This window comes from Taudactylus pleione, unplaced genomic scaffold (genome assembly GCF_031769625.1).
Source record: "Taudactylus pleione unplaced genomic scaffold, aTauple2 ptg000198l, whole genome shotgun sequence".
In the NCBI taxonomy this organism is placed as follows: Eukaryota; Metazoa; Chordata; class Amphibia; order Anura; family Myobatrachidae; genus Taudactylus; species Taudactylus pleione.
The window spans coordinates 9,185,176-9,210,725 of NW_028284600.1; the positions used below are offsets into that span (position 1 = coordinate 9,185,176).

Consider the following 25,550-nt stretch of genomic DNA (forward strand, 5'->3'; position numbering starts at 1 on the left):
ATAGTCAAGACATTGGCAAGGTTAGAAATAATGTTTTTTATTTGAAATAATAATTTTGTCCTTCATACTTTGCTTTCGTCAAAGAATGCTCCTTTTGCAGCAATTACAGCATTGCAGACCTTTGGCATTCTAGCTGTTAATTTGTTGAGGTAATCTGAAGAAATTTCACCCCACACTTCCTGAAGCACCTTCCACAAGTTGGTTTGGCTTGATGGGCACTTCTTGCGTACAATACGGTCAAGCTGCTCCCACAACAGCTCAATGGGGCTGAGATCTGGTGACTGCGCTGGCCACTCCATTACAGACAGAATACTAGCTGCCTGCTTCTTCCCTAAATAGTTCTTGCATAATTTGGAGGTGTGCTTTGGGTCATTGTCCTGTTGGAGAAGGAAATTGGCTCCAATCAAGCACTGTCCTCAGGGTATGGCATGGCATTGCAAAATGGAGTGATAACCTTCCTTATTCAAAATCACTTTTACCTTGTACAAATCTCCCACTTTTCCAGCGCCAAAGCAGCCCCAGACCATCACATTACCTCCACCATGCTTGACAGATGGCATCAGGCACTCTTCCAACATCTTTTCACTTGTTCTGCGTCTCACAAATGTTCTTCTGTGTGATTCACAAACACCTCAAACTTCGATTCGTCTGTCCATAACACTTTTTTCCAATCTTCCTCTGTCCAATGTCTGTGTTCTTTTGCCCATATTAATCTTTTCCTTTTATTGGCCAGTCTCAGATATGGCTTTTTCTTTGCCACTCTGTCTAGAAAGCCAGCATCCCGGAGTCGCCTCTTCACTGTAGACGTTGACACTGGCGTTTTGCGGGTACCATTTAATGAAGCTGCCAGTTGTGGACTTGTGAGGCATCTATTTCTCAAACTAGAGTCTCTAATGTACTTGTCTTCTTGCACATTTGTGCACCAGGGCCTCCCACTTCTCTTTCTACTCTGGTTAGAGCCTGTTTGTGCTGTTCTCTGAAGGGATTAGTACAGACCGTTGTAGGAAATATTCAGTTTCTTGGCAATTTCTCGCATGGATTAGCCTTCATTTCTAAGAACAAGAATAGACTGTCGAGTTTCACATGAAAGTTCTCTTTTTCTGGCTATTTTGAGAGTATAATCAAACCCACAACCGTGATGGTCCAGAAACTCAACTAGCTCAAAGGAAGGCCAGTTTTATAGTTCTCTAACGAGCAAACCCGTTTTCAGCTGTGCTAACATAATTGCACAAGGGTTTTTAAGGGTTTTCTAATCATCTATTAGTCTTCTAAGGCGCGTAGCAAACACAATGTACCATTAGAACACTGGAGTGATGGTTGCTGGAAATGGGCCTCTATACACCTATGTAGATATTCCTTTAAGAACCAGACATTTGCAGCTAGTATAGTCATTTACCACATTAACAATGTATAGAGTGTATTTCAGATTAATTTAATGTCATCTTCATTGAAAAATTGTGCTTTTCTCTCAAAAATAAGAACATTTCTCAAACTTTTGAACGGTAGTCTTTATATATATACATACATATGTATATATTTTTTTGGTTCCAGAACTTGGGCCCAGATGGACGCAGCAGACAGCACAGCACAAGCCCAGATTGATCAGCACCAGCCCAGATGGACACAGCAGACAGCACAGCACCAGCCCAAATGGATCAGCACCAGCCCAGATTTTACACAGCAGACAGCACAGCATCAGCCCAGAATGGATCAGCACCAGCCCAAGACACAGCAGACAGCACAGCACCAGACAGCACAGTACCAGCCCAGATGGATCAGCACCAGCCCAGATTTTACACAGCAGACAGCACAGCAACAGCCCAGATGGACACAGCAGACAGCACAGCAACAGCCCAGATGGACACAGCAGACAGCACAGCACCAGCCCAGAATGGATCAGCACCAGCCCAGGACACAGCAGACAGCACAGCACCTCTCCCCAGCCCTACACTACCCACCCTCCCTGTTCAGTCTCCACAGCCGGAGTGAAATGGCGCCCGCAGCGTCCCTTATATATAGAGACGAAAGCTCTCGAGCCACGAGATTTTGTCTCTATGGTTTTACCTCGATTTGAGAGATCCAAGTCAGGCGGGAACACCCAAACTGGCTTGGATCTGACTCGGATCTACAAAATTCGGGTGGGTTCGGATCTCTGAGATCCGAACCCGCTCATCTCTAAAAATAATACATTAAACTCAGAGGCCTTTGAATTAGGCCCAGAATTGCCTGGATTCTGTTATGCAGAAGTCAAAATAATTTGTTCCAGGGGAACCATATATTGAGGCCAAAGAGCCCCTAATGTCTGTACCAGCAAAGTATAAGGGCGGGATGTACTAAGCATCGCTTCCACCATGCGATACATCCCCCCTGACTTCAAGTACATACCGCGGTTTGTTACCACGTTATATACCAATAATTTTTCAAAGGACAGCTCTCCCGATAAGAGCTGTCCTTTGTGATGCTGCTGGGCAGAGGGACTTCCAGGTTGAACACCCAGAAGTCCTTCTGCGCATACGCAGAAGGACAAGGGCCGCGGGGGCTCATGGGAGGGATCCGATCAGATCCCTCCCAGCCAGGAGCATCGCCATAAGAAGCCCATAGGCCTCTATTGGGTAATGCCACCTGAAGGTGGTACATTCAGGGAATGCGGTAAAACCCCCGAAAACTGCATTTTCGGGGGTTTTACCGCATTTTCCACTTTAGTACATCCTGCCTTAACTTCCCAGAAGAAGCATATATTGTTATAGCTTCTAGTGAGGTGTCCTTAATTATGCAGAGAGCTTTGAGATGGTCAAAAAAAATATCAGAGGTTAAACTTCTGCCAGATGCAGGCAGTAGTACAAAATCCAATGTTCATTTTCTAGACTTGTTTTATGTTAATCCCTATCAGAGACTTTTCATGCATTATTTATACTAGAGACTAAGGGGTCAATCCAATTAGGTGTGAGTTTGCAAAAGTAAGTTTGTGTAATTAAACTCACATACATTGCATGCGCGCACCCGAGAAATGTGAGCTCCAATTAGAAATACCAATTAGAAATACCAATTTGCGGTAGGTGCGGCGAGGGGTTGGGTATGAAATACCGGCAGTCTGGATGCCTGCTGTCAAAATGTCGACAGCAACATCCTGATACTCAGTACTTCGACAGGGGTCAGGTAAGTACACTCTCTCCCACCTTCATCCCCTAACCCTCTCTTCTTGCACCCTAACCCTCCCTTCCCCGCAAACTAACCATTCCCGTTAGTGCCTAAACCTAACCCTCCCCCTTGGTGCCTAAACGTAACCCTCCCCCCTTGGTGCCTAAACCTAACCATCCCCCCTTAGTGCCTAACCCTAACTCCTGGCGGCTGTCAGGATTCCGGTGTCGGGATCTAAACTGGCGTCAGGATTTCGCCGCCTATGTTTAGTCCCAGGTCGGGCTTCCGAAGCCGGGATTTCAACAGCCGGCATCCCGACCCAGATCAGCGGCGCTCCTTCTCCATGCAGCTCTGCAGCAGTGCCTGGAATGGCTGGGTGACAGTGGAGCCAGGTGCCCCCTTCTGGGCTGGCGCCCGGCAGCAAATTACTCCATTGTCTCCGGGAGTTCCGTCACTGGTAACAGGGATTCAGAGGTAACTGACAGGAAAAACAGACCTGCTCTGGAGTGACAGTGAGGTATATGCCAGAGAGAGACCTGGTCAAGACAGGAGGGAGGAGGGTGCCTCTCCATACAGAGCAAGAGGAGACAGAGAATTAAGCCTGCAGAAAAATCAAGTCAAGCTGCAGTTTAGGACTTGCAATGCCACAGAGAGTTGCAATGTTCTAGTGCAGCGGTTCTCAAACTGTGAATCGCGACCCCAAAGTGGGTCATGACCATCTCAGCATAGGGTCGTGATTGCCGCCCACCACCGCAACAAGAAAAGCCTGGCACATATTGCAATGCACAGTTGGCTAGCGGTATGCCCTCATCCTATAGCATGTTCCCCACCAGCTCCTTCTCCCGTACTGTGTGGGCACTCGGGAGAGAGACGTCCTGATGTCGTATGATGACCTGTGAGCAAGGAGCCATAGATATATTACACTGTGTCTACTACACCTGCACCACAGCCAGCAGTGCACCCAGCGAGGACGTCCAGCCATCCCCAGCCAGCACCATTTTATGATACAAAGACGAGCATTTGGCCAGAGTTTTTAGCTCCACCAAATTTGGCAGGGTGGTGTAGTTTGACCAGGATGAGGTTTTTGCCTAGATTTGAACTCCGCCAGGGCCAAATACTGTCACACAATCATTAAAAATGGTTACACTACGTGTATACTGCATAATATTGTGTACTGAAAAATTGCATTGCAGATTTTAGGTACTGCTTCTATTTAAACCAGATTAGAGTTTTAATCCCAAGAAACCATTTTCAGTAGCCCTTTAAATAAAGTGTCCCATTTTAACGTATGTCTAGTTCATTATTAATAAAAATACTTACCTACGTTTGGTCTATTATTGTCTGCGTTTGTTTGGGGTACCCTTGCATCTCTGCTGGGGCATGGTTTGAGCCTAGAGTTGCCGCATAAATGAGAAGTGAGACGATGACTTCACTACAGAGGTAATTCCAGCTTGCACCAGTACCACACCATCTATTCGCACATCTCTTTGGTGTATCACATGTTGTCATGGAAATGTGTTAGCTCTGACAACACCATCGAACAGCACTATGGAATATGTTGGTATTATAGAAAAACCATGTAATGATAATCATTGCCGGAGCTCATTGGTAGTAAGAATCACAAAAGCTTGAACATATTTTGTGGCTGTCATTTGCCATTTTTGGCACTACAGATAGCACAGTATTTACATAAACTAACCTTCAGGGATGGACCTCGTGAAAATAACCTGTCCTGTGTGGTCTTTTGCGCCCAGTCATGACAGACTTCTTCGTTGGAGATTGATAATGTGCGCATATTTGAGCCAGTAAGACTGCGCAAGCGCACTAAATTTTATGCGTTATTGTGCCTGTACATTAACAAGCGGTATCCAGTCTATAGATCTACAGTAAAAGTTAGACAATGTATAGACACCAGATGTTAGACAGGCAATAGGTCGACAGGGACAAAAGGTCGACAGGGACAAAAGGTTGACAGGGACAATAGGTCAACACACTAAAGGCAGACATGTAAGAAAGCTGACAGGTACAAATGGTCGACAGGGTCAAAGGGTACATTTACTAAGATTCGTGATGGTCCCGATTTGCATTCTCGGGTGATAATATCACTTTTTTGCAAATCGGGAATTTACTAACATTAAAGTCAGGTGATTTGTTCATTTTTTCAGGTTAAAATCGGGTGGTTTTATGCCGCAAATTCGGCCATTTTTTGCAATAGAAATGATATCACCATCGGCGCAATTCGGAAGTACTTTTCACTCATTTCTGCCTAAATCGGGAATTTACCATTATTCGTTTTGCTAAATTCGCCCGTTTTACACTCAACTCGGGGACTTAATAGAAGTTTTAAATGCACCACCTCCAGAGCTGCGAGTTGCAAGCCAACATACACAAATTAGTGTGATTTGTTTATGTTTATGAAGAGAAAGTGTTTTGTAAGGGTTAGATTTTTAAAAAAATTGACGCGGGGTCCCCCCCAAAAGCCATAACCAGCCCTGGACTTGTCAGTCAGTCCTGGTTCCCAAAATTAGGTGGAACAAACTGAGTAGGGTTCCACCATAATTTAAGAACTAGGCTGCAGGGCCAGTCCTGGTTTTAAATATAGGGGAAAAAAAAATTGTGTAGGCTATATACCCTATACCCTATATTTAAAACCACAGCCCAGAGACCCTATTACCGAGTCTCCAGGGCCAAAGCATTCTCATCCAAGCTGCTCAGCCCAAAGCCAGGGATCTCAGGGGAGGTGGCGACCCCATAAAAAGGGTCCCCCCTCTCTCGAACCCCAGGCTTAGTCTGAAGCCCGGGGCTCTTCCCCGCACCCCTGGAGCGGTGGGTATGGGGGTAATAAAGTGAAGAATAGAAGAAAACTATTGTATTTTATAGTGTAAAAGCAGGCTGCCAGCACCCGTACCTCCACTGTAAAATAAATAGTTAAATAAAGACATAACGCACACACACCTTAGATATTACAAGTTTATTACACCCATACATCAATCACACACGCTTTCCAGATACCAAGTGGACTAGTACTGGTATGTGTCTGTAACCCTGGTTAAGGGTTAAATGAAATACAGTATTAATAGTAGGGATGTGCAGGCTCGGATAGGTTCGAGTTTGCACGTGGACATACATATTCTGAGGTAAAACATGCTTCATTTGTCCATTCTTTAAAAGATAGCTTTTAGTAAATGATATGTATGTACAATTTATGAGAGAGAAAAAAGCATATATGTTTCATGTATTCATATGTGGTACTTTTTTCTCTGTGGTAGGGGCGGAGTGATATGACTGGCAGTAGTTGGGTTCCTGTCAGGGAAAAAAGAGAGATGGGTATAACAAGGTGCTGCCACTGCCAGCAGACTGACAGTTAGTGTGGAGATTACCTTCCTTCCTTCAACTCCTCCCCTGTGTCCTGACTAGCAGCCAGGCGGTCAGGCACATGGGGGTGGAGTTGGAGAGGGAACAGGGAAGCTGTCACAGCAGGAGCTGTGAAGCTGGAGATCCTGAACAGCAGCACTCACTGTGCCAGAGAGTTGGTTACCTGCGGCAGCAGCAGTGTTCAGTGGTGGTAATGGTGGAAGTGCCCGGAAGGGACAGTCTTTCTCAGTGTGGAGTGGGCTGTCAGTGGTGGTCCTGGCTAAGAAGACAGGAGGCGTCCCTCTGGCTAAGGAGGTTGGATGTTACCGCTAAAGAGGTGTTGTACAAGTGAGGTGGGCTTGACTGCTTAAGTAGTGGGTGCAACCAGCAGTAGCGCCACCTGTTGGCAGCAGTCATCCTCCCCCCTTCCATTGGGATCTAGAGGGCCTAGAGTGCTGTCAGACAGGCTGTCAGAGGTGGTGATTGGCAGTAATCACAGGAGAGACTGGGAAGCACACTTATCTGTGCAACTGCAGTTGGAGCAGGAGTTTGGTGATCGGCAGTGAGCTCTAGAATTGAGCCCTCACACACAGAGGCACTAAAGAAACTGAAAATACAGGCAGCAAACCTATAGAGACTATGAAATAGCCAGGATACAGTATACGGTATGCCCATTGCATAGCAGGTTTCTTTTTCTCTGCATTGGCCAGTAATTTGACCTGCAGCCCACTTTGATAGTTAGGCAATAGATAACCAATAATTGGAGTACAGAGATTCTATGTCAGGAAACTAGCAGCAGGTGATCCCTGGAGTTCAAGGGACCCCCTCATTAGGCAGAGGAACGAACTGCAAGATATATAGTAACTTGGAAGGACTTATTATAGGTCCAAAGATACTTATAAAACAACAACTTACAAGAAGATTGGTTACGTGACTCTTGTATTACTCAACTGTAACTATGTGGTTAATGCAAGAAGCGCTATTTTTTTGGGATTTGTATGTACTAATTACTATTGATACCTGCTGGTCCACAGAAAAGTAAATAAATAAATAATCAAACTGCAAACCAAACAAACAAATAAAAAGGAGGTATGTAAATACTTAAATAAAATAAAAAAGAAGAAAAGAGGATGAGTTACTTTGAATAGAAATGAAGATAAAATAAAATAAAATCAAACAACAAAAACGAAATGTGGCTAGTGCAAAATTAACTGAAAATGATAAAGTACCAGTGATATTTAAGCATTAATGTTTACACTCCTTTTGTGGGAATGATAGGTGCCCGCTGCTTTTGTGCAGTGCAAAGGGGTAACTGTCCCTATCTTACCCTAAAAGCGGCGTTGTCCTTTGTTGCTGGTGAACATGTGCCGCTTGATGCTGTACTCGCTCCCACTCTGCTGTCAGCGTACTGTACCCAGTCTGTTAGCGGGGGTTGCAGCTCAGCATGCAGTGATCTCCGCTGTGCCTCCGGCAATCTTTCTGGCCTCTGGCTCTATTGATGAAAGGTGGCTGTTGGCTTGTGTAGTGGTCTGGGCTCCAACATGTTTCAAGGAAAAAGTTCCCCACGTGGACGAAACATGTTGGAGGGCTAAACAGGGTAATCTGGAAATGCTGTGACAAAGGCTGGAACTCAGGTGCAGGCTGGATAGGGTAATTGGGAATAACAGGTTCAGAAAGGAATGGGTAGGTTTGGGAATATTAGGTTCAGGGAGGGAGTGGGTAGGTAGAAGGAGCAGGAGTTGATCCACAGTAGGAAGCAAGGCAGGGTAACACGGTGCAGGTTTGCAGGGTGCCAGGGACCAACCAGGAGTAGGGCTAGCAGCAGAGCACAAGACTAAGGTCAGGAGCACAGGAACTCACTATTAGCTGATGCTGAAACACAGGAGTTGCCCTGGCCTGGGAACTAGCAGGATTTCTGGATTGCCAGGTATTGCTGTAGCAGGTTTTCTGGATTGCCAGGTATTGCTGTAGCAGGTTTTCTGGATTGCCAGGTATTGCTGTAGCAGGTTTTCTGGATTGCCAGGTATTGCTGTAGCAGGGTTTCTGGATGCACCAGGGGAGATGAACTGGTCTGGGAACCAGCAGGTTTTCTGAATGCACCAGGGATTGCTGTCAGCAGGAGCCAGGGATACACTTGTACACAGAAGCAGCACGAACCATACACCACGGGAAGTAACGAGATGTTCAGGCCCAGAATGCTATCAGGGGAGGATATATATACCCTGGGTCTGGCAGCAATTGGTAGATACGGACAGGTGGTCTGGCAGTAGAGTGGTGGAAGGCACAACATGCAGAGAGAGTAAACATCTCTGCAGCAGTGAGAATCAGAACCACACCTGCGATTCCAATCAAGACTAGCAATGCTCACAGACAGAGGAGAGCCCAGGTAAACAATCAGTGTGGAAGGGAATGCATACATAGAAGTGCTGCCGCCAGCATGATCAGAGCAGATCCTCCAGGCAAATTACACATATAGGACCTCATTCAGAGTCGGTCGCAAGCGCTGAGCACTCGCAACTGGCTCAATGTTTTGGTCCTGCGCACGCGCAGCGGCCGCACTGCATGTGCGCAAGCTCCGGAGCGAGAGAGAAACTCTCTCGCTCTGGAGCTCACTACAAAAGGGGCGGCTGTCAATGTTGATCGACAGCTCGCCCCGTTTTGTAGGCGTGGCAGGAGGGTGGTTACACAAACGGAGGCGTTCCTGATGGAACGCTTGCCGTTTTGTGGGCGGCCGCACTGACATCAGCAGTGATGTCAGTTGGAAGTTTCCTGCTCGATTAGAGCAGGAAGCTCCCTGGGGCTTGCGGTTGCCGAGACCCAACCTTAGGGTCTCGTCGCAAGCCCCGATGGTCGCAATGGTCTTGACCATCGCGACCATCAACCTGATCAGTCGCTAAGCTGTGGGTGGTAACCCACAGCTTAGCTAGCGACCAGGAGGCCGCACTAAAAAAAAGAAGTGCCCACCCTCATTTAGAGAGAGCGATCGCTTCTTGCGACCGCCTCTGAATGAGGGCCATAGATCCATGGAGACATCTAGTAGTGGTAAGTCAACAGGCAAAAGGTGAAAACTAGACAGGACCATGACATTAAGTAATTGTTTGTAGCATTAGTCAGGAACCATCAAAATTGCTTTCACAGTTTTTATAACATTCATAGGTTCATTTAATCTAAGCAATTGTAATGTACACCACTGTATACTGAAATGTTTTGTAGGTAGTAAAATGCTTACTGTTATTAGTCAAGTATGTATTCAATTTGAGCCAAGCCGCGTTAAGTTTACGCGGCCCGGACTTAACGCCGACTTCATCTGTTTTACAAGCGGAAAAGTATCGCGTGCGTGCCCGATATTCTCCGTATTCTATTTGAAAGTAGGCGGAAACGGCACCCGACGATACTGAAACCAGCGGAAAGTACTGTCATTTTTGGGGAAATCAGCCTGACACCCCCCAAATGATGCTCTGACATGGGGGTTCACTATGGTACCCCCCGATTTGGCTTGCTGAAGGTATTTGGGGTTTTTGAAACGGGCTCAATAGCTGCTAAATAGCGTTTTTCAGTACGTAATGCAGAATAGTATTCAGAAGTATTTTTTTCTGAAAATAAGTTATCCCAGCAAATTTGGGGTACTTGAAAATGGGGGTGAGCATATTTAAAAGTTGCTAAAGTGATTTTGAAAAAATCATGAAAAATCCACCTGCCGCTAGCACCTGCAATCAAAAAAACACTTGGGGCATACTTGTGGACCCCCCCAGAGTCAGGTTCGCTAGTTGTTAAGTTTGTACCCCAAACGATACTTTTCCGCCTATTACATTGCATTGACTTTCCACCTCGGCGGAAAGTCTTCTGAATTGAATATGGTGTAAAAGCAAAACCAGCGAAAATGACGTCATCGGCGGAAACTTAACGCGGATCCGGACTTAACGCTTCAAATTGGGGTGAAAAAAAAAATGTGAAAAAAGTGTTTAAAAATAGGGAAATAGGTTCAGGGCTATTCTGTAAGTATGCGGCAGGTGTATTCTAGAATAGGCTATTAGCGGCAGATGCATAGTTGCAGAATTTTTTAAAACTTACTTTAGGCACATAAAAATATGCTAGTACCCATTTTCATGTACCCCAAATTTGATGGGACCACTTAAAAAAATGAAAAAAATAACCTAAGTACTCTTCTGCATCACTTCTTCAATGTCGGGAAAAAACACCTGCTGCGGCTATTTAAATCCCCGACTTTCATTTGCAGGCTAAAACAGGGGTACCCATAGTGATACCCCATGTTTTTACAACTTTAGGGGGGTCCTACAATTTATTCAAGGAAAAATGTGTTTTTTTACGCAGATCCCACTTCGCACCTTCCCGTTTTCGTAGGTTTCAGATTGAATACGGGGATAAAGCGGGCGCGCGCCCGATACTTTATCCCAGGAAAATCTCTGATGTGGAGCGAAAAGTCCAGCACGGACTTTTCGCTCCCATGTTGAATACCCCTCTTAGAGGAATGTTAAGGGTGGGTACATTAGATAACAAGGGCGTTAGCAACCTGGTGACCCTAGAGAGGGTAAAATGGGGGTTATATGTCTAGTCACACATACCAATAATACGCGAATGCCAGCTGCCGGGACGTCACAGGGTTTCCCACGTCACGCCAGTCAATCAGAGGCTGCTTCACATCTAGCGGCCTCTCATTGGCTGGGGTACACGTGGGTACACAAGGATCAGGTGAGTATACGATCTTTGTTGCAGGTCATTCCTCAAGGATTCTACTTGGACAAGTGGACACACCGGCTGGTACAGGTAAGTATGTGTGTCATAAACTTGTACTATATTTGGTATGTGTGTTATATCTTTATTTAACTATTTATTTTACAGTGGAGGTATGGATGCCAAAAGTAGTTCCAAAAGTGCCAAAGGGCAGGCATGCTGGCACCTGTAGTTCCACTGTAAAATACAATAGTTTTCTTCTATTCTTCACTTTATTACCTCCGTACCCACCGCTCCAGGTGTGCGGGGAAGAGCCCCAGGCTTCAGACCAAGCCTGAGGTTCAGGGAAAGGGGGGGACCCCTTTTTACACGGGTCCCCATCTCCCCTAAGATCCCCGGGTTGGCCTGACCGGCTTGGGATGAGAATGTTTTGGCCCTGGAGACCCGGTAATAGGGTCTCCGGGCTGTGGCATTACACCCCGGTCAGTTTGGGTTCGGTGCTGGTTTTAAATATAGGGGTGCCCCTACGCAATTTCCCCCCCTATATTTAAAACCAGCACTGGCCCTGGCCCACAGCCAGGTGCTGGTTCTTAAATTATGGTGGAACCTTACTTGTTTTGTTCCCCATAATTTTAGGAACCAGGACTGGCTGACCAGTCCAGGGCTGGTTAGCCTTTTGGGGTGGGGGGGGGGGGAACCACATCAATTTTTTTTTTAAATTAACCCTTAAAATATATATAAAAAAAACATGCAGTCTGCACATATGTCACTGATATGTTCAGGCTGCTTGTTCGGGAGAGAAATTCGACTGGTTAAATCGGGGCTTCAGCACGGACAGGATCTACCAAATACACCATCAATCAAAATGAACCTGTCAAAGCCATGAGCTTGGTAAACTTCCAAAATTTCAAGTTAAAAAAATGTCCATTTTTGATCGATCTTATCAGAGATGAAAAACGGGACAAATCGGGACCTACACCAATCTTAGTAAATTTACCTCCTGGTGTCTACAGTATCTCGACATTGTCTACCTTTTTACTGTAGATCTATCAATCCATAACCATATAAGCTTAGCAAGGCTGTGCATCTGCAGTAAGCAATTAGTTTATTTTTAGGTCTTCGCATGTGCGAGACTTTAAGGCTGCACATGTGCGGTAAACATTTTGAATGATGTAAATACAACATGGACTTCGCATGGATTCCATGTAAACATCCAGAGATGGCATTACATTTTGAACTAAAGAGGAAAGAAGCAAAGCTTTTCTCTATAAATCGCGGACATGCTCAGGACCCGTTACAACCTATTGGGTCCACAGATTAATTTAAAGCCCAACAAAAAGTTGGACAAATGTGTGATTTCTCCACACTTTTACTGATAGCATATATGGAGAAGCTCATTTTTGGCCTTCTTCCAGTTTTTGTCTCTTAATAATTTGGATCCTTTTATAGATAGATACCCATAGTCTGGAAATACTGAAATGTTAGAATTTTTTTGACCAATACATATACAATACTTACCTGTACAGACAATTGCAACCAGTTATCAGTTGGACCTAAGCAAAAACACACACATGGGCCTACCTACCTTTTTAACGGTACCACATCCCCTGTATGGCACCTCAAACACAATGGGATTCAGTGACTGGGGGATGCAGGAGTTATCAATTAGCGACAATTCATTTGCAGTATATCCCAATGAATTGATATAATCTGAAGTGAGTATAACAGTCATTGATTCTCCAGAACAAGCCAAGGAGCCTGTAATATAGCACAAGTAAAAAAAATGGTCACTGTGCTGCATAGGAATTGTAAAGTGTGAAAGTACAAGAACACAATAAAATTTTATATGTGATAATGTATTGCCTACTGTGTAATATAAAGAAGTCACTGAGAAGATCTGTCAACAATATAAAATCACAAGGCCACATTCTCAGGGCTTTTATACTGATCAATAAAATATGCTGCAAATTCTAATACACAATAATTTACAGGATATTAGTAATTCCTTATAATGCACAAGTTTTTTCATCATGAAGAGTGAAGTGATGACACTAGAACTCATATTTGCTTTTACTGTACCTGTCTAACTCATTTGTTTTGCATAAAATACCTCTTTAGTTATTAACCCTAAATAGCTAATATTGAAAATAATCTTCATCGATTTAACTACAGTGTCCCTATTTTTGAGTTATAGTATTACACAATGGTCAACACGGCAGTATAGGATCCAAAGAGGCATATTCAATTGGCCGCATCCATTGTGACTATTTATTTCATTAATGCGGGTATGCTCGCTCCAATGGGAAAAAAATGTTTGTGGTAGTTTCTGCAACAAAACCAGTGTTAAAAATGGGGAAAATGTGCAACTCAGCCTGTACCCCTGCCCTCCCACCATAAAAAAAATGTGTAACAGTCTAGGGGTGGGATGCAGGAAAGGGAAAAATTGCGGTCAAATCCTGAAAATGCTGGTTTGACTGCATTTCTTATATGCACCAAGCTCCGTGGGTAATGCCATCTTCCTTATGGCGTTACCCATAGAAGCCTATAGGCTTCTTTCCACAGAGTGCTGATAGAGGGATCCAATCGGATCCCTCCAAGCACCCCCACGGCGCATGCATCCTTCTGCGCATGCACAGAAGGACGCCGGAGGGGCTTCTGGGTCATAGACCCGGAAGTACCTCCACCGCAAAGAGACGTTCTTACCGACAGAGTGGTTCTTTGCAGGGATCGTCATCAGGGCCGGATTAAGGTCTGTGGGGGCCCTTATATACCACCGTTTCTCGTCACCCTAGGATTTTTTTTCTTTCTATTCACCTTAATGTCCCTCTTGCAATGCCCACTGTAGAAGTGCCCCTTATGCAATGTCCCCAGTAATGGTCCCCCTATGCAGTGCCCCCAGTATTGGTCTTCCCTATGCAGTGCCCCTTATATAATGCCTACAGTGGTGGTCCCCCCTATACAGTGCCCCCAGAAGTTGTCCCCCCTATGCATTGCCCTCAGTAGTAGTTCCCCCCTATGCATTGCCCGCAGTAGTAGTCCACCCCTATACAGTGCCCCCAGTAGTAATCTCCACTATGCAGTGTCCTTTATATAGTGCCCCAGTAGTATTCCCCCAAAAGCATTGCCACCAGTAGTAGTCCACCCCTATACAGTGCCCCCAGTAGTAGTCCCCCCCATGCTCTGCCCCCAGTAGTAGCCCCCTTATACAGTGCCCCCAGTCAGTGGCGTAAATTCATCCCAGACGCCCGGAGGCAAGTTATAATTTAATGATCCCCCCCCGTCACATCCGCTGACACTGTAATGTAGCAATTCGCATGCGCACAGGCTATAGATAGACGAAGGCAGCATCTGATGGTCTGACATGGAGCTCTCCACTAGAGTATGGTGGCTTCTCAGGTGCCGGGAAGGGGTGCGATGTATTGGGTGGCCGTAACGGTACACTCCGGGTATATAGTTACAGCCCTAAGTGGGGTGAATATGTTGTGGACAATGGAGGAGGTGCCCCTTCAGAGCTGGAGCCCGGTGGCAGGTGCCTCCATTGTCTCCCATAGTTCTGCCCCTGCCCCCAGTAGTAGTCCCTCATGCTCTGCCCCCAGTAGTAGTCCCCCCTATGCATTGCCCACAGTAGCACCCCCCCATACAGTGCCCCCTTGATGTGGCCTCCCTATACAGGGACGCCTGTAGCTCTCCCCCCTATGTAGTGACAGTGCTGCCCCACACACACACATGCACACACACAAAATAAAAAAACTTACCTGAATCCCCGCTCCTGACGCAAGTCCCGGCTCTTCTGTTGCACAGATTGGAGAGACGTCAGCGTCATGACGTCTCTCCCATCATCACCAGCTGCGGAGGGGAGCCGGAAGACGGAGCTCATGAGTGAGCTCCAGCCGGCTCCCTCAGCTGACGAAGCAGCCAATGAGAGTCTGTGTGACTCATCGGCTGCTGTAACATACACACAGCTGCCGCCAGCGGCTGTGTGTATGTCACTGTGTAGTGTGGCCACACTCACTGCGCGGTCTACACTACACTAGCGGAGGGGACACCAGCGGCGGGCGCAGACAGCGCACCGCTGCTAGTGGGGGCCCTCCGTGTGTGGGGGCCTAGGGACGACCGCCCCTGTCGCCCTCTCCCCTTAATCCGGCCCTGATCGTCATGCATGCTGGCGTTAACAACGCCGGCATGCAATTGATGACCGGCGGAATGCATCGCATGGCGAGTGCGATGCGTCATGCATCCCATCATAGATGTTACTTACTGTCCCATAGAAAAAAAAATTGCTTTAAAATGTTTAAAATGGCTGATTTGTGCATTTTTTTTATAGAAAAAACCAAATAGTAAAAAACAAACTTTGTTTAGTTTAAATGCAAACAAATAAAATTAAAATGTAAAAAAGAGTAGAAAAAAAATGTGATTTGGGGTTAATTTTAAGCCAATTTAAATAAAAAAGATGATAAAAAAAAAAGCTATGGGGTGCATAAAAAAAATGATTTTGGGGTACTTTGTGGCAATTATTTTACACCAATAATGACATGTAATTATTGTACTAATTAAGCTAAATTGGAAACTTCCAGTTGCTTAATTAGTCATAGAAGGGGGGTTGCCCAAGGGGTTCTAAAGCAAGTCCTGACATTTTCAACTTAAAAATAGGGATTTTCCTTAATTTTGTACCAGCTTTGGGCAGTGATAAATAAGCCTTGTTAATTCCTATTGAAATGACAGTCTCTGAATTTCCTGCAGCCTATTGAATAGAAAAAAACCTCACAGCTATAGGGAAAACCCTGTGCCGTGGCAAAAATGAAAAATTCACTCCCTGTTGAATATGCCTGAATTTGGTGCATCCCTACAGGCTTATCAAATCTTAATTGGTGCTGTCTTCTCATTTATTGGTAAGTATTACAAGTCAACCATATTCTAAGATGATTCTAGAGTAGACCGTGTTACTCAGATACTTGGATGTCCTTGTACTCACTCCACTCCTTGTACCCTTGTACCCTCTTATGTACTTCTAATTCTTATTTAAAAATATTATGTGTCGCCCCTGTTGTGTTGCCAAGAAACAGAGGTGAGGTTATGAAAAAAGCATTTTATTGTCAGCACTTTTCTCTCTTTCATAAATGTCTGCTACTGTTTTTGTACTAGAACTGATATAAAGACATTTTAATAGAAGTGGGTGATGACCTTAAGTACACTTTGTCTCATCTTATAATCATACCCGCCATCTACTACGTGTTTTGGTTCTGGCAAAACCACCCTCAGGTGTTTTGGTTCAGTTTGAGTTTTTGATTTTTAAAAAATTGATAATAAAAGCTAAAATCATGTAATTTGGACCTGTTTACATGCAGTCTAAAGGAGGAACATCGTCTAGTGTGTCCCCGGCAGGGGTGTGCTCAATGTTGTTACCAACATTGAGCACACACACTGAACAATATCATGCACAATATTGCTCAGTGTCGGACACCCTCCCTCAACCCCGACCATGCAACAACCTGACAATATCGTCAGGTTGGGCTGCATGTTTGGGCGATGAACGACAAAGACCAACGACCTGCGGGAGCGCGCATTGCTGGTCGTTATCGTTCATCGTTCATCGTTTTTGTGCACAAACTGGCCGATATAGTGAACGACTGAATTATAATATTGTTATCGTTCAGACATCCAAAATATAGCCCAGTGTGTACGCACCTTAAAACTGCCAAGTGCATTTCTGGTATGGAGAACAACACAGAGTCCCTTTGACTGCAGCTTATTTTGTGTTACGTGTGTAAGAGCGCCATCAGGTCTTTTATCTACTTATATTTTTACTTCCCAGGGAACAGTTTGGAAAAAAGACTGTGGGGCCTATTCATTAAACGTAAAAATTCAATGGAGATAATTAGCTTTAGAACTCTCATGGAGTTCTAGCTAATTATAGTTGGAATTCATCATTCCACCTCTCCATAAGTATCTATTCCGAAAAGCTGTCATTTTTGCGATGACAGCTTTTCGGGAAATAGATACTTTTCCCTGCCTACACTACCTTATCGCGTCTGGAAACAGTGCTGCGCATGCGCTGTTACATCTGTAAAACCAGCGCATGCGCAGCACTGCCTACAGATGCGGTAAGTTTCGTACCCCCCCCGACCCCCCCCCACCCCCTCCCCCCTCCACTCACCTCCCCCCCCAACTTACCTGTCCGCGCTGTAGCCTCCGGCTCTGTCCTGCTGGTCTGTCATGTGGTTTCCCAGCAGACCACATGACAGATAAGAAAAAAAAAATAATTTTTTTTTTTTGGTCTAAACTTTCTTGTGCTCTGCTGGGGAGCACACATGTCCGACCAGCCTCCGAAGCCTGAGGACGGAGCAGAGCGCCGGAGGGACTCGTCGGGGGACCTGCACACGCGGATACAGGTAAGAGGATTCTGCTATTCGCCACCTCACAGTGGTGAATAGTAACTGCATCAAATTCCGAAAATTGATAATTTTCGGAATTTGATGAATGCCATAATTTCCACATCCCCATACTAATGTATGGGGAGTGTGGAAATTAACGCTGGGGAACTTAGCAAGGAGATATCTGTGATATCTCCTGTGTTAAGTCTGTTCTTGAATACCAAAATAACGTTATTTAAGGAAAATGTCCTTAAAAACGTTATTTTAGTGTTGATGAATAGGCCCCTGTGCAAGAGATGGGCAGATAGGCAGCGAGAGCTGTGAAGGGAGGGTGGTGGTGGGGCCTCCATGTAGCTCTCTAATGAGCCTGTGCTAGACTGCCCCTGTAGAAGATTATTTCAACCCCTTAGTCAATAATTATCCCACAGGAAGTCTTCTACTCATAAAGAAAACTCAAAAGTCACATTTTAGATTTGTATATTTGTTTCTTTGTTGTACTCACTGTTGTTGCTCTGTGGTAATGCCGTAAAGATAGTAGAGAAACCAAAATATGAGTTGGCATAATCAGCGCTGAACATCAATGTTAAATGATTAGAGCTGCTTTCCACTTCTGCTACTGTACGACCACATAGAACATTCAAGATGGGTGAGTTTGTGTCTGGGCCGTCATACAGAGCTATAAAGTCAAACCGACAGGCAGCGTCTGGTTCAATACTACAGCAGAACAGAATATGAGTAAGAAATCAGAACTATAAAATAAATAATAATTGCCTACTAGCTAGATCTTAAGTAATGTTTCAAGACAAAAACAAAACCTCATAAAAATACCCAATCTCCTTATTGTCCCAAATTCCTCACAGAAAAACGGCATGTGGCTGTTTTAGTGTGTGGCCTGGATGGATCAGAGCTGTTCCATAAAATGGCCTGATTTTAAGATTGGGCAGTTTGAGATGTATGATAAACATTTCATTTACATAAACAGTGAAGTAAAACACCTGTCGCACTGCATGATGATCGTGTTATTCACATATAACTGCAATATATGGCCATTAGAAAACACGGAGCAGGGTGGGTTAGTGCAGCACCCGCAGCTCATCGTCTATGCTTTGGAGGTTGTGGATCGTGCCAAATGTCCTCAGCAAGTGTGCTCCTAAACATGTATTTACATTTTTGTCAATTCAAGTGTTGCAGTGTTTTTTTTTTCCTTTTGTCGTAATGTTAGACCGCATACACACGGGCAATATCTTAGTGTTGTAAGTCTGCGCACGAGTCTGAGTTACAGTGCACATGGGTCCCGATGGTTACCGCACAGATGCAAAACGAATTTGGACACAGAGAGTGAGAATTTTAGTGGGAGTTCCTGGAAGAAAACAGGGCGGAGGCTAGGCAGATGCGGGTGTGGCGTAGAACCGCTCACAAAAGATGCCATGTACAGATGGGGAAACTGCACCTGCCTTAGAGCTAGTGCAAGTTTCCATGGTGCATCAGATCGTGCACCTAATGACGCTCCGAGATGGATCTACACCTCTGCAAGTGGGAGTCTTACATTGAACAAAATCAGCCTGCACACTAGGGATGTGCGCCGGACCAGTTTGCCGGACTTTGATTTATATTTGGTTCTAATTTGTCGTCCGGCTTTGGATTTGGATTTGCTAAACTGCGGTGACTGGCTTTGGATTTGGATCTTTTACAAAAAAAGCTAAAATCACATAAATTGGGCTTTTTTTCTTCTTCCTAGAGTGTTATTAACCTCAATAACATTAATTTCCAGTCATTTACAGTCAATTTAGACCACCTCACAGCTTAAATTATAGTTTTCACCATTATTTGCCAAAGGTTGCAGTGAGCTGACTGGTTACCAAGCATCAGAGCAGCGGCACAGACACCACAGTTTAAAGCACATCTATAAAACATTGCCACACAGCAGTGGCAGAAATGAAAGGAAGTGCAAGATGAAATTGTCCTTGGGCCCTCCCACCCACCCATATGATATATTTTAAAAGGACATGCACACTTTAACAAACCAAGCATTTCAGCGACAGGGACTGCCACTTTGTGGCTGAAGTGCTTGGTTTGTTTGGGCCCCCACAAAAAAAAGCTACCAATTGGCTAAAGGCAACAGGTCTACAGTGGCAAGATGTCACCATCATTGCCATCCTCACCCTCATCAATGTGTACATCATCCGATTCCTCACGCAATATTAATTCATCCCCGCTGGAATCCACCATTACAGAAGTATCTGTACTGTGACGTGATTGGCGGGAAAGGTTTTCCTCATGAAATTTCCAGTTCATTTTAATGAACATAATTTTTTCTACATTTTGTGGAAGTAGCCTCCTACATCGTTCGCTCACAAGGTTCCCGGCTGCACTGAAAACTCTCTCCAAGTACACACTGGAGGGTGGGCAGCTTAAGTAATGCAAAGCCAATTTATACAAGGGTCTCCAAATTGCCTTTTTTTTCCTTCAAATATTCGAAGGGAATCTGTGACATGTCTACTTGTACGGTGTCCTGAAAATAATCCTCCACCATTCTTTGGATGGTAATCGTATTAGATGGACTTACAGTAGAGGTTGACTTGACTTATCCTCATCACCCCTGGGTCTTTTGGAAAAGGTGAATTTTTTTTCTGGCTGCGGCTGGAGAAATTGAAGGAGGAGACATCATCGTAGTGCCATGTGTCACTTCAGCTGCCAACTTGCTCACCAGGAGCGCGTTTGATCTTTTAAGATCTGGGTCAGTTGTAAAGAGAGACACAGCATACGACTTAAACCTAGGATCAAGCATGGTTGCTAAAATATAGTGATCAGATATCAAGATCCTGGCAACCCATGGATCCTGGCGAAGCGAATAAAGGACTTGATCTATCAGTCCAGCATACTTTGCGGAATCGCTTTGCTTAATCTCCTCCTTCAATTTTTCCAGCTGATTTTCCAAAAGCCTAATCAGGTGAATCACCTTACTCAAGCTAGCAGTGTCAGCACTCACTTCACATGTGGCAACTTCAAATGGTTTGAGCACCTTGCACAAGACAGAAAGTACTCTCCACTGTGCTGGGCTAAGGTACATTCCGCCTTCTCTCACAATGTCATGGCTGTTCGTATAGCTATGGATGGCTTTTTGCTGCTCCTCCATCTGCTGAAGCATATAAAGGGTGGCGTTCCACCTCGTTACCACTTCTTGCTTCAGTTGATGGCAGGGCAGATTCTTTCTCATTTCATTAACACTTATTGATTTATACTTACACATCTTTTCTTTATACTTCACTATCACCTTTTTCCCTTTTCGTGTGATGCCCTAGGGATGGTCCTTGGTTGGAATTTTTTTGGGGTGCCTTGCTTCTCGGACGTGAACCCCTTAATGCTAGGGACGCCAGTATAGAGGAGCCTTGATGATTGGCCTGGCGCTTATTCATATATTTGCAAATGTATGTAACTAATACCTCTGAATCGCTGTTATCATGTAGGATTTAAGTATTGTTTTTGCTGCAGTGTGCTGGGGGGCAAATCTCCTTTTTTTTTTTTTCTGTGTTCAGAGTAAACCCCGCCCTTTACAAGCACCTGTGTTATGCAATTAAGCTGATCTGAGCAACTACCATATTCTTTTGCAAGTTTGGAGAGGCATGAAGGCAGTCAGCATTAGGAGGATGTGCTGATGCTTATAGTGCCATGTGGAGGTTTTTTGGGGTACCTCCAAGGTAAGTTAGCTCTCAGCTTTTATATGTACTGTTATCATGCAGTACATCAATTGTAATTATATGACCCAGAGTGGGTGCTACTATTATGTAGCAATAATTATTTTGGGGTGAGCGTTTGGGAGTGGGGCCCCCGGGGGGGTTCTGACTGGGCCTTTCTCATGGCATCACCACTTAATTCACATAGAATACTTTTATCACTTTTCTATTTGTTTGTATATTATTTATGTAATTTTAATTCTTTCTCATTTCATTAACACTTATTGATTTATACTTACACATCTTTTCTTTATACTTCACTATCACCTTTTTCCCTTTTCGTGTGATGCCCTGGGGATGGTCCTTGGTTGGAATTTTTTTGGGGTGCCTTGCTTCTCGGACGTGAACCCCTTAATGCTAGGGACGCCAGTATAGAGGAGCCTTGACGATTGGCCTGACGCTTATTCATATATTTGCAAATGTATGTAACTAATACCTCTGAATCGCTGTTATCATGTAGGATTTAAGTATTGTTTTTGCTGCAGTGTGCTGGGGGGCAAATCTCCTTTTTTTTTTTTTCTGTGTTCAGATTAAATTGCTCTTGCACTTGCTGCAATCTCCTGCATGCTGTTACTGAATGCCGAAAATGTCCCAAAATTTTTCGGCCCACAGACAGCATCTCCTGCACGCTCCTGTCGTTTTTTAAAAAACCCTGCACTACTAAGTTGATTGTGTGAGCAAAATAGGGGATGTTTTGGAATTCACCCTGCTGTAATGCTTTCACAATATTTGTAGCGTTGTCAGAAATCACAAATCCTGAGGAGAGTCCAAGTGGGATAAGCCATGTTTCTATGACATCTCAAGGTTGTCAGTGGTATGCCTCTTATTGAATTCGGTGATGCACAGAGTTACCTGCCTCTGAATGAGCTGGCGTTGTTTGTTAGATTCTCTGCTTCTGCTGAAGGTGATTCACCCACCCAGTAGGCCGTTAGTCATGTAATCTTTAGTTTGCTCTCTACCGCTTGTCAACATATCTGTTGTTAAGTAGACAGTGGGTACAATAGCATTTTGCAGGCCAATAATTAGGTTTGTTTAACGTCCTGGTACAGCCGAGGAATGGCATTTCGGGTAAAATGAAACAGAGATGGAATTTGGTACCGGGGACACAGGATCTCAATTAACTGTGTAAATCCCACTGCATTAATTGCGGAAAATGGATGCAGATCTAATACTGGCATAGCCGTCATGGCGTCAGTGATCCGCCGTGCAACAGGGTGAGAGCTGTCATACTTGCTTCCCCTTGCAAGAGATTCTTTAACAGTCAATTGATTTTTTGGTAAACTACTACAAGTAGTCTTCTTGGTCAACTTCTGGGATGAAGATCCACCCCCAGCAGCAGCAGCAGGCATAGCGCTCAAAGATTTAGTTTTTTCTGAGGTGTCCTGGAAAGTGGAGGAGTCACCGTGACTTAGCATTAACAAATTGGATGCTGGACTACAACTGATCATTCCTGAGGATATTAGGATGGAGGTGTTGTCGTTGGAGATTGCAGGTGCAGGGATTTAGTAGAGAGAAGTCATTTAGCTGATGCTGGACTGCTCGTTGTTATTTTTTTATCAGTAGTTTTTGAGGTTATCAAACACTTGTCATGAGCTCGCTGCAGATGACGTAATAGCGTGGAGGTTCCTAGATGCTTAACATCCCTACCTCTACTAATTGTGGTCCCACAAAGGCTACAAATGGCTTGACAAACGTTGTCAGGATTTGGGTAAAAATAATTCCACACAAAAGATGTGGATTTGTTGGTTCTATGCCTAGGTATGGCAATGGCCTTCTTACCTTGGCCAAGAGCTGCTTCCACTGGTGCCTGACTTATACAAACAATATCCTCATCCTTAACATCCTCATTAGTGCCAGCGTCAGCTGCACATATATTCCCCTCATCCTCTTGCAATTTCATGGTGGCATCCTCAATTTCTGTGTCCTTGGCAATACTGCTCATCCCCACAAATATAGATGGAACAGAAACTGTGGAGGGCGGCTTCTCTGAAAGGTTAGGCATACACATAGCAATAGCAATATCGCTCGTGGACACACTTAGACTCTCCTCAGGGATTTCCGAAAATTGTGTTTCTGAAAACACAGTTTGATCTACTGCCTTATTGGTTTTAATTTTTTTTACACTTCTTCTATAGTCATATTGAAAAGGTCTTTTATTGTCATGAGAGGCACAAGATGCCTTACTGACAGTTGCAGAACCATCACTCAGAAATAAAGACCAGTGCCTGAGCCTTTCCTTGCCACTATGTGTGGTGAATGGTATGTTGCCAATTTGCAGTTTTTCTGCACTAGTAGTAGTCTTTAGAGTTTTTTTTTGTCTTTACCCTTGTGAAATCTCGATTTTTTGATTTCAGATACCCTAATTTTTTAAAGCCTCTGCGGCCTTGAGCATCAGCTTTAGATGATAGTGATGGACTTCCAGCAGCTGAAGTGCTAGCATTTGCTTGCTGTTTCTGCTCTCTTCTCGGTTTGTTTAGTGATCCATATTAATTTATCACTGTGAACTGGAGTCACGGAGCTTGTATACTATACACACAGTGGGCTTATGCCCAGTAAGGTCACGGAGCTTGTATACACACTGTGGGCCAGTGGCGTCAATTCATCCCAGACGCCCGGAGGCAAGTTATAATTTGTTGCCCCCGTCACAGCCGCTGACACTAATGTAGCAATTCGCATGCAGACAGGCTATAGATAGAGGAATGCAGCAACTGACTGTCTGACATGGAGCTCTCCGCTAATGTATGGTGGCTTCTCAGGTGCCATGTATTGAGTGGCCGTGACGTTATATTCCAGGTATATAATTACAGCCCTGTGGGGTGAATATGTGGTGGACAATGGAGGAGGTGCCCCTTCAGACCTGGAGCCCGGCAGCAGGCACCTCCATTGTCTCCCATAGTTCGACCCCTGCTGTGGGCTAATGCCCATTAAGGTCACGGAGCTTGTATACAAACTGTGGGCTTATGCCCAGTCACAGAGCTTGTATACACACAGTGGGCTTATGCCCAGTAATGTCACGGAACTTGTATACACACTGTGGGCTTATGCCCAGTCACGGAGCTTGTATACAAACTGTAGGCATATGCCCAGTCACGGAGCTTGTATACACACAATGGGCTTATGCCCAGTAAGGTCACGGAGCTTGTATACACAAAGTGGGCTTATGCCCAGTAAGGTCACGGAGCTTGTATACACACTATGGGCTTATGCCCAGTCACGGAGCTTGTATACACACAGTGGGCTATTGCTCAGTTATGGAGCTTGTATACACACAGTGGGCTTATGCCCAGTAAAGTCAGGGAGCTTGTATACACACAGTGGGCTTATGCCCAGTAAGGTCACGGAGCTTGTATACACACTGTAAGCTTATGCCCAGTCACGGAGCTTGTATACACACAGTGGGCTTATGCCCAGTCACGGAGCTTGTATACACACAGTGGGCTAATGCCCAGTTATGGAGCTTGTATACACACAGTGGGCTAATGCCCAGTCACGGAGCTTGAATACACACAGTGGGCTTATGCCCAGCAAGGTCACGGAGCTTGTATACACACTGTGGGCTTATGCCCAGTAAGGTCACGGAGCTTGTATACACACTGTGGGCTTATGTCCAGTCACGAAGCTTGTTTACACACAGTGGGCTAATGCCTAGTCACGGAGCTTGTTTACACACTGTGGGCAGGGGTGTATCTAGTGATCCAAGCGCCCCTGGCAATGTAATGGACTGGCGCCCCCCACCCCCCCTATGCAGTGCCCCCAATAGTAATCCCCCAGTAGTAATCCCCCCTATGCTGCATTGCCGCCAGTAGTAGCCCCCCTATACAGTACCCCCAGTAGTAGTCCCCCCATAGAGTGCCCCCCAGTAGTAGACCACAGTAGTAGTCCCCCCTATACAGTGCCCCCAGTAGTAGTCCCCCTATACAGTGACCCCAGTAGTGGCCACCCCCCTAAATTGCCCCCAGTAGTGGCCACCCACCCCCTAAATTGTCCCCAGTAGTGGCCACCAGTATACAGTGCTCCCAGTAGTGGCCACCCCCATAAATTTCCCTCCAGTAGTGGCCACTCCTATACAGTGCCCCCCAGTAGCGGGCACCCCCCCATAAAGTGCCCCCAGTAGCAGCCACCCCCTATTTCAGTGCCCCCCCCTGTAGTGCCAGGCTTACACACACAAACACACACACAAAGAACAAAAAAAAATTAAACTTACCTGATCCCCGCTCCTGACGCGACTGCCGCTGGCGGATGTGTGTTTGTAAACTTTGTA

General features: G+C 45.1%; 1 protein-coding gene across 1 annotated transcript in view; it reads right to left on the reverse strand.

Moving 5' to 3' along the window:
• The window catches only part of LOC148518847 (CUB and zona pellucida-like domain-containing protein 1), an 83,077-nt gene that overhangs the window by 16,449 nt on the left and 41,078 nt on the right, over positions 1 to 25,550 (reverse strand). The window contains 2 exon segments of the mRNA XM_088476939.1: positions 12,770 to 12,942; positions 18,058 to 18,269. Of these exon segments, the coding sequence (XP_088333065.1) occupies positions 12,770 to 12,942; positions 18,058 to 18,269 (385 nt within the window).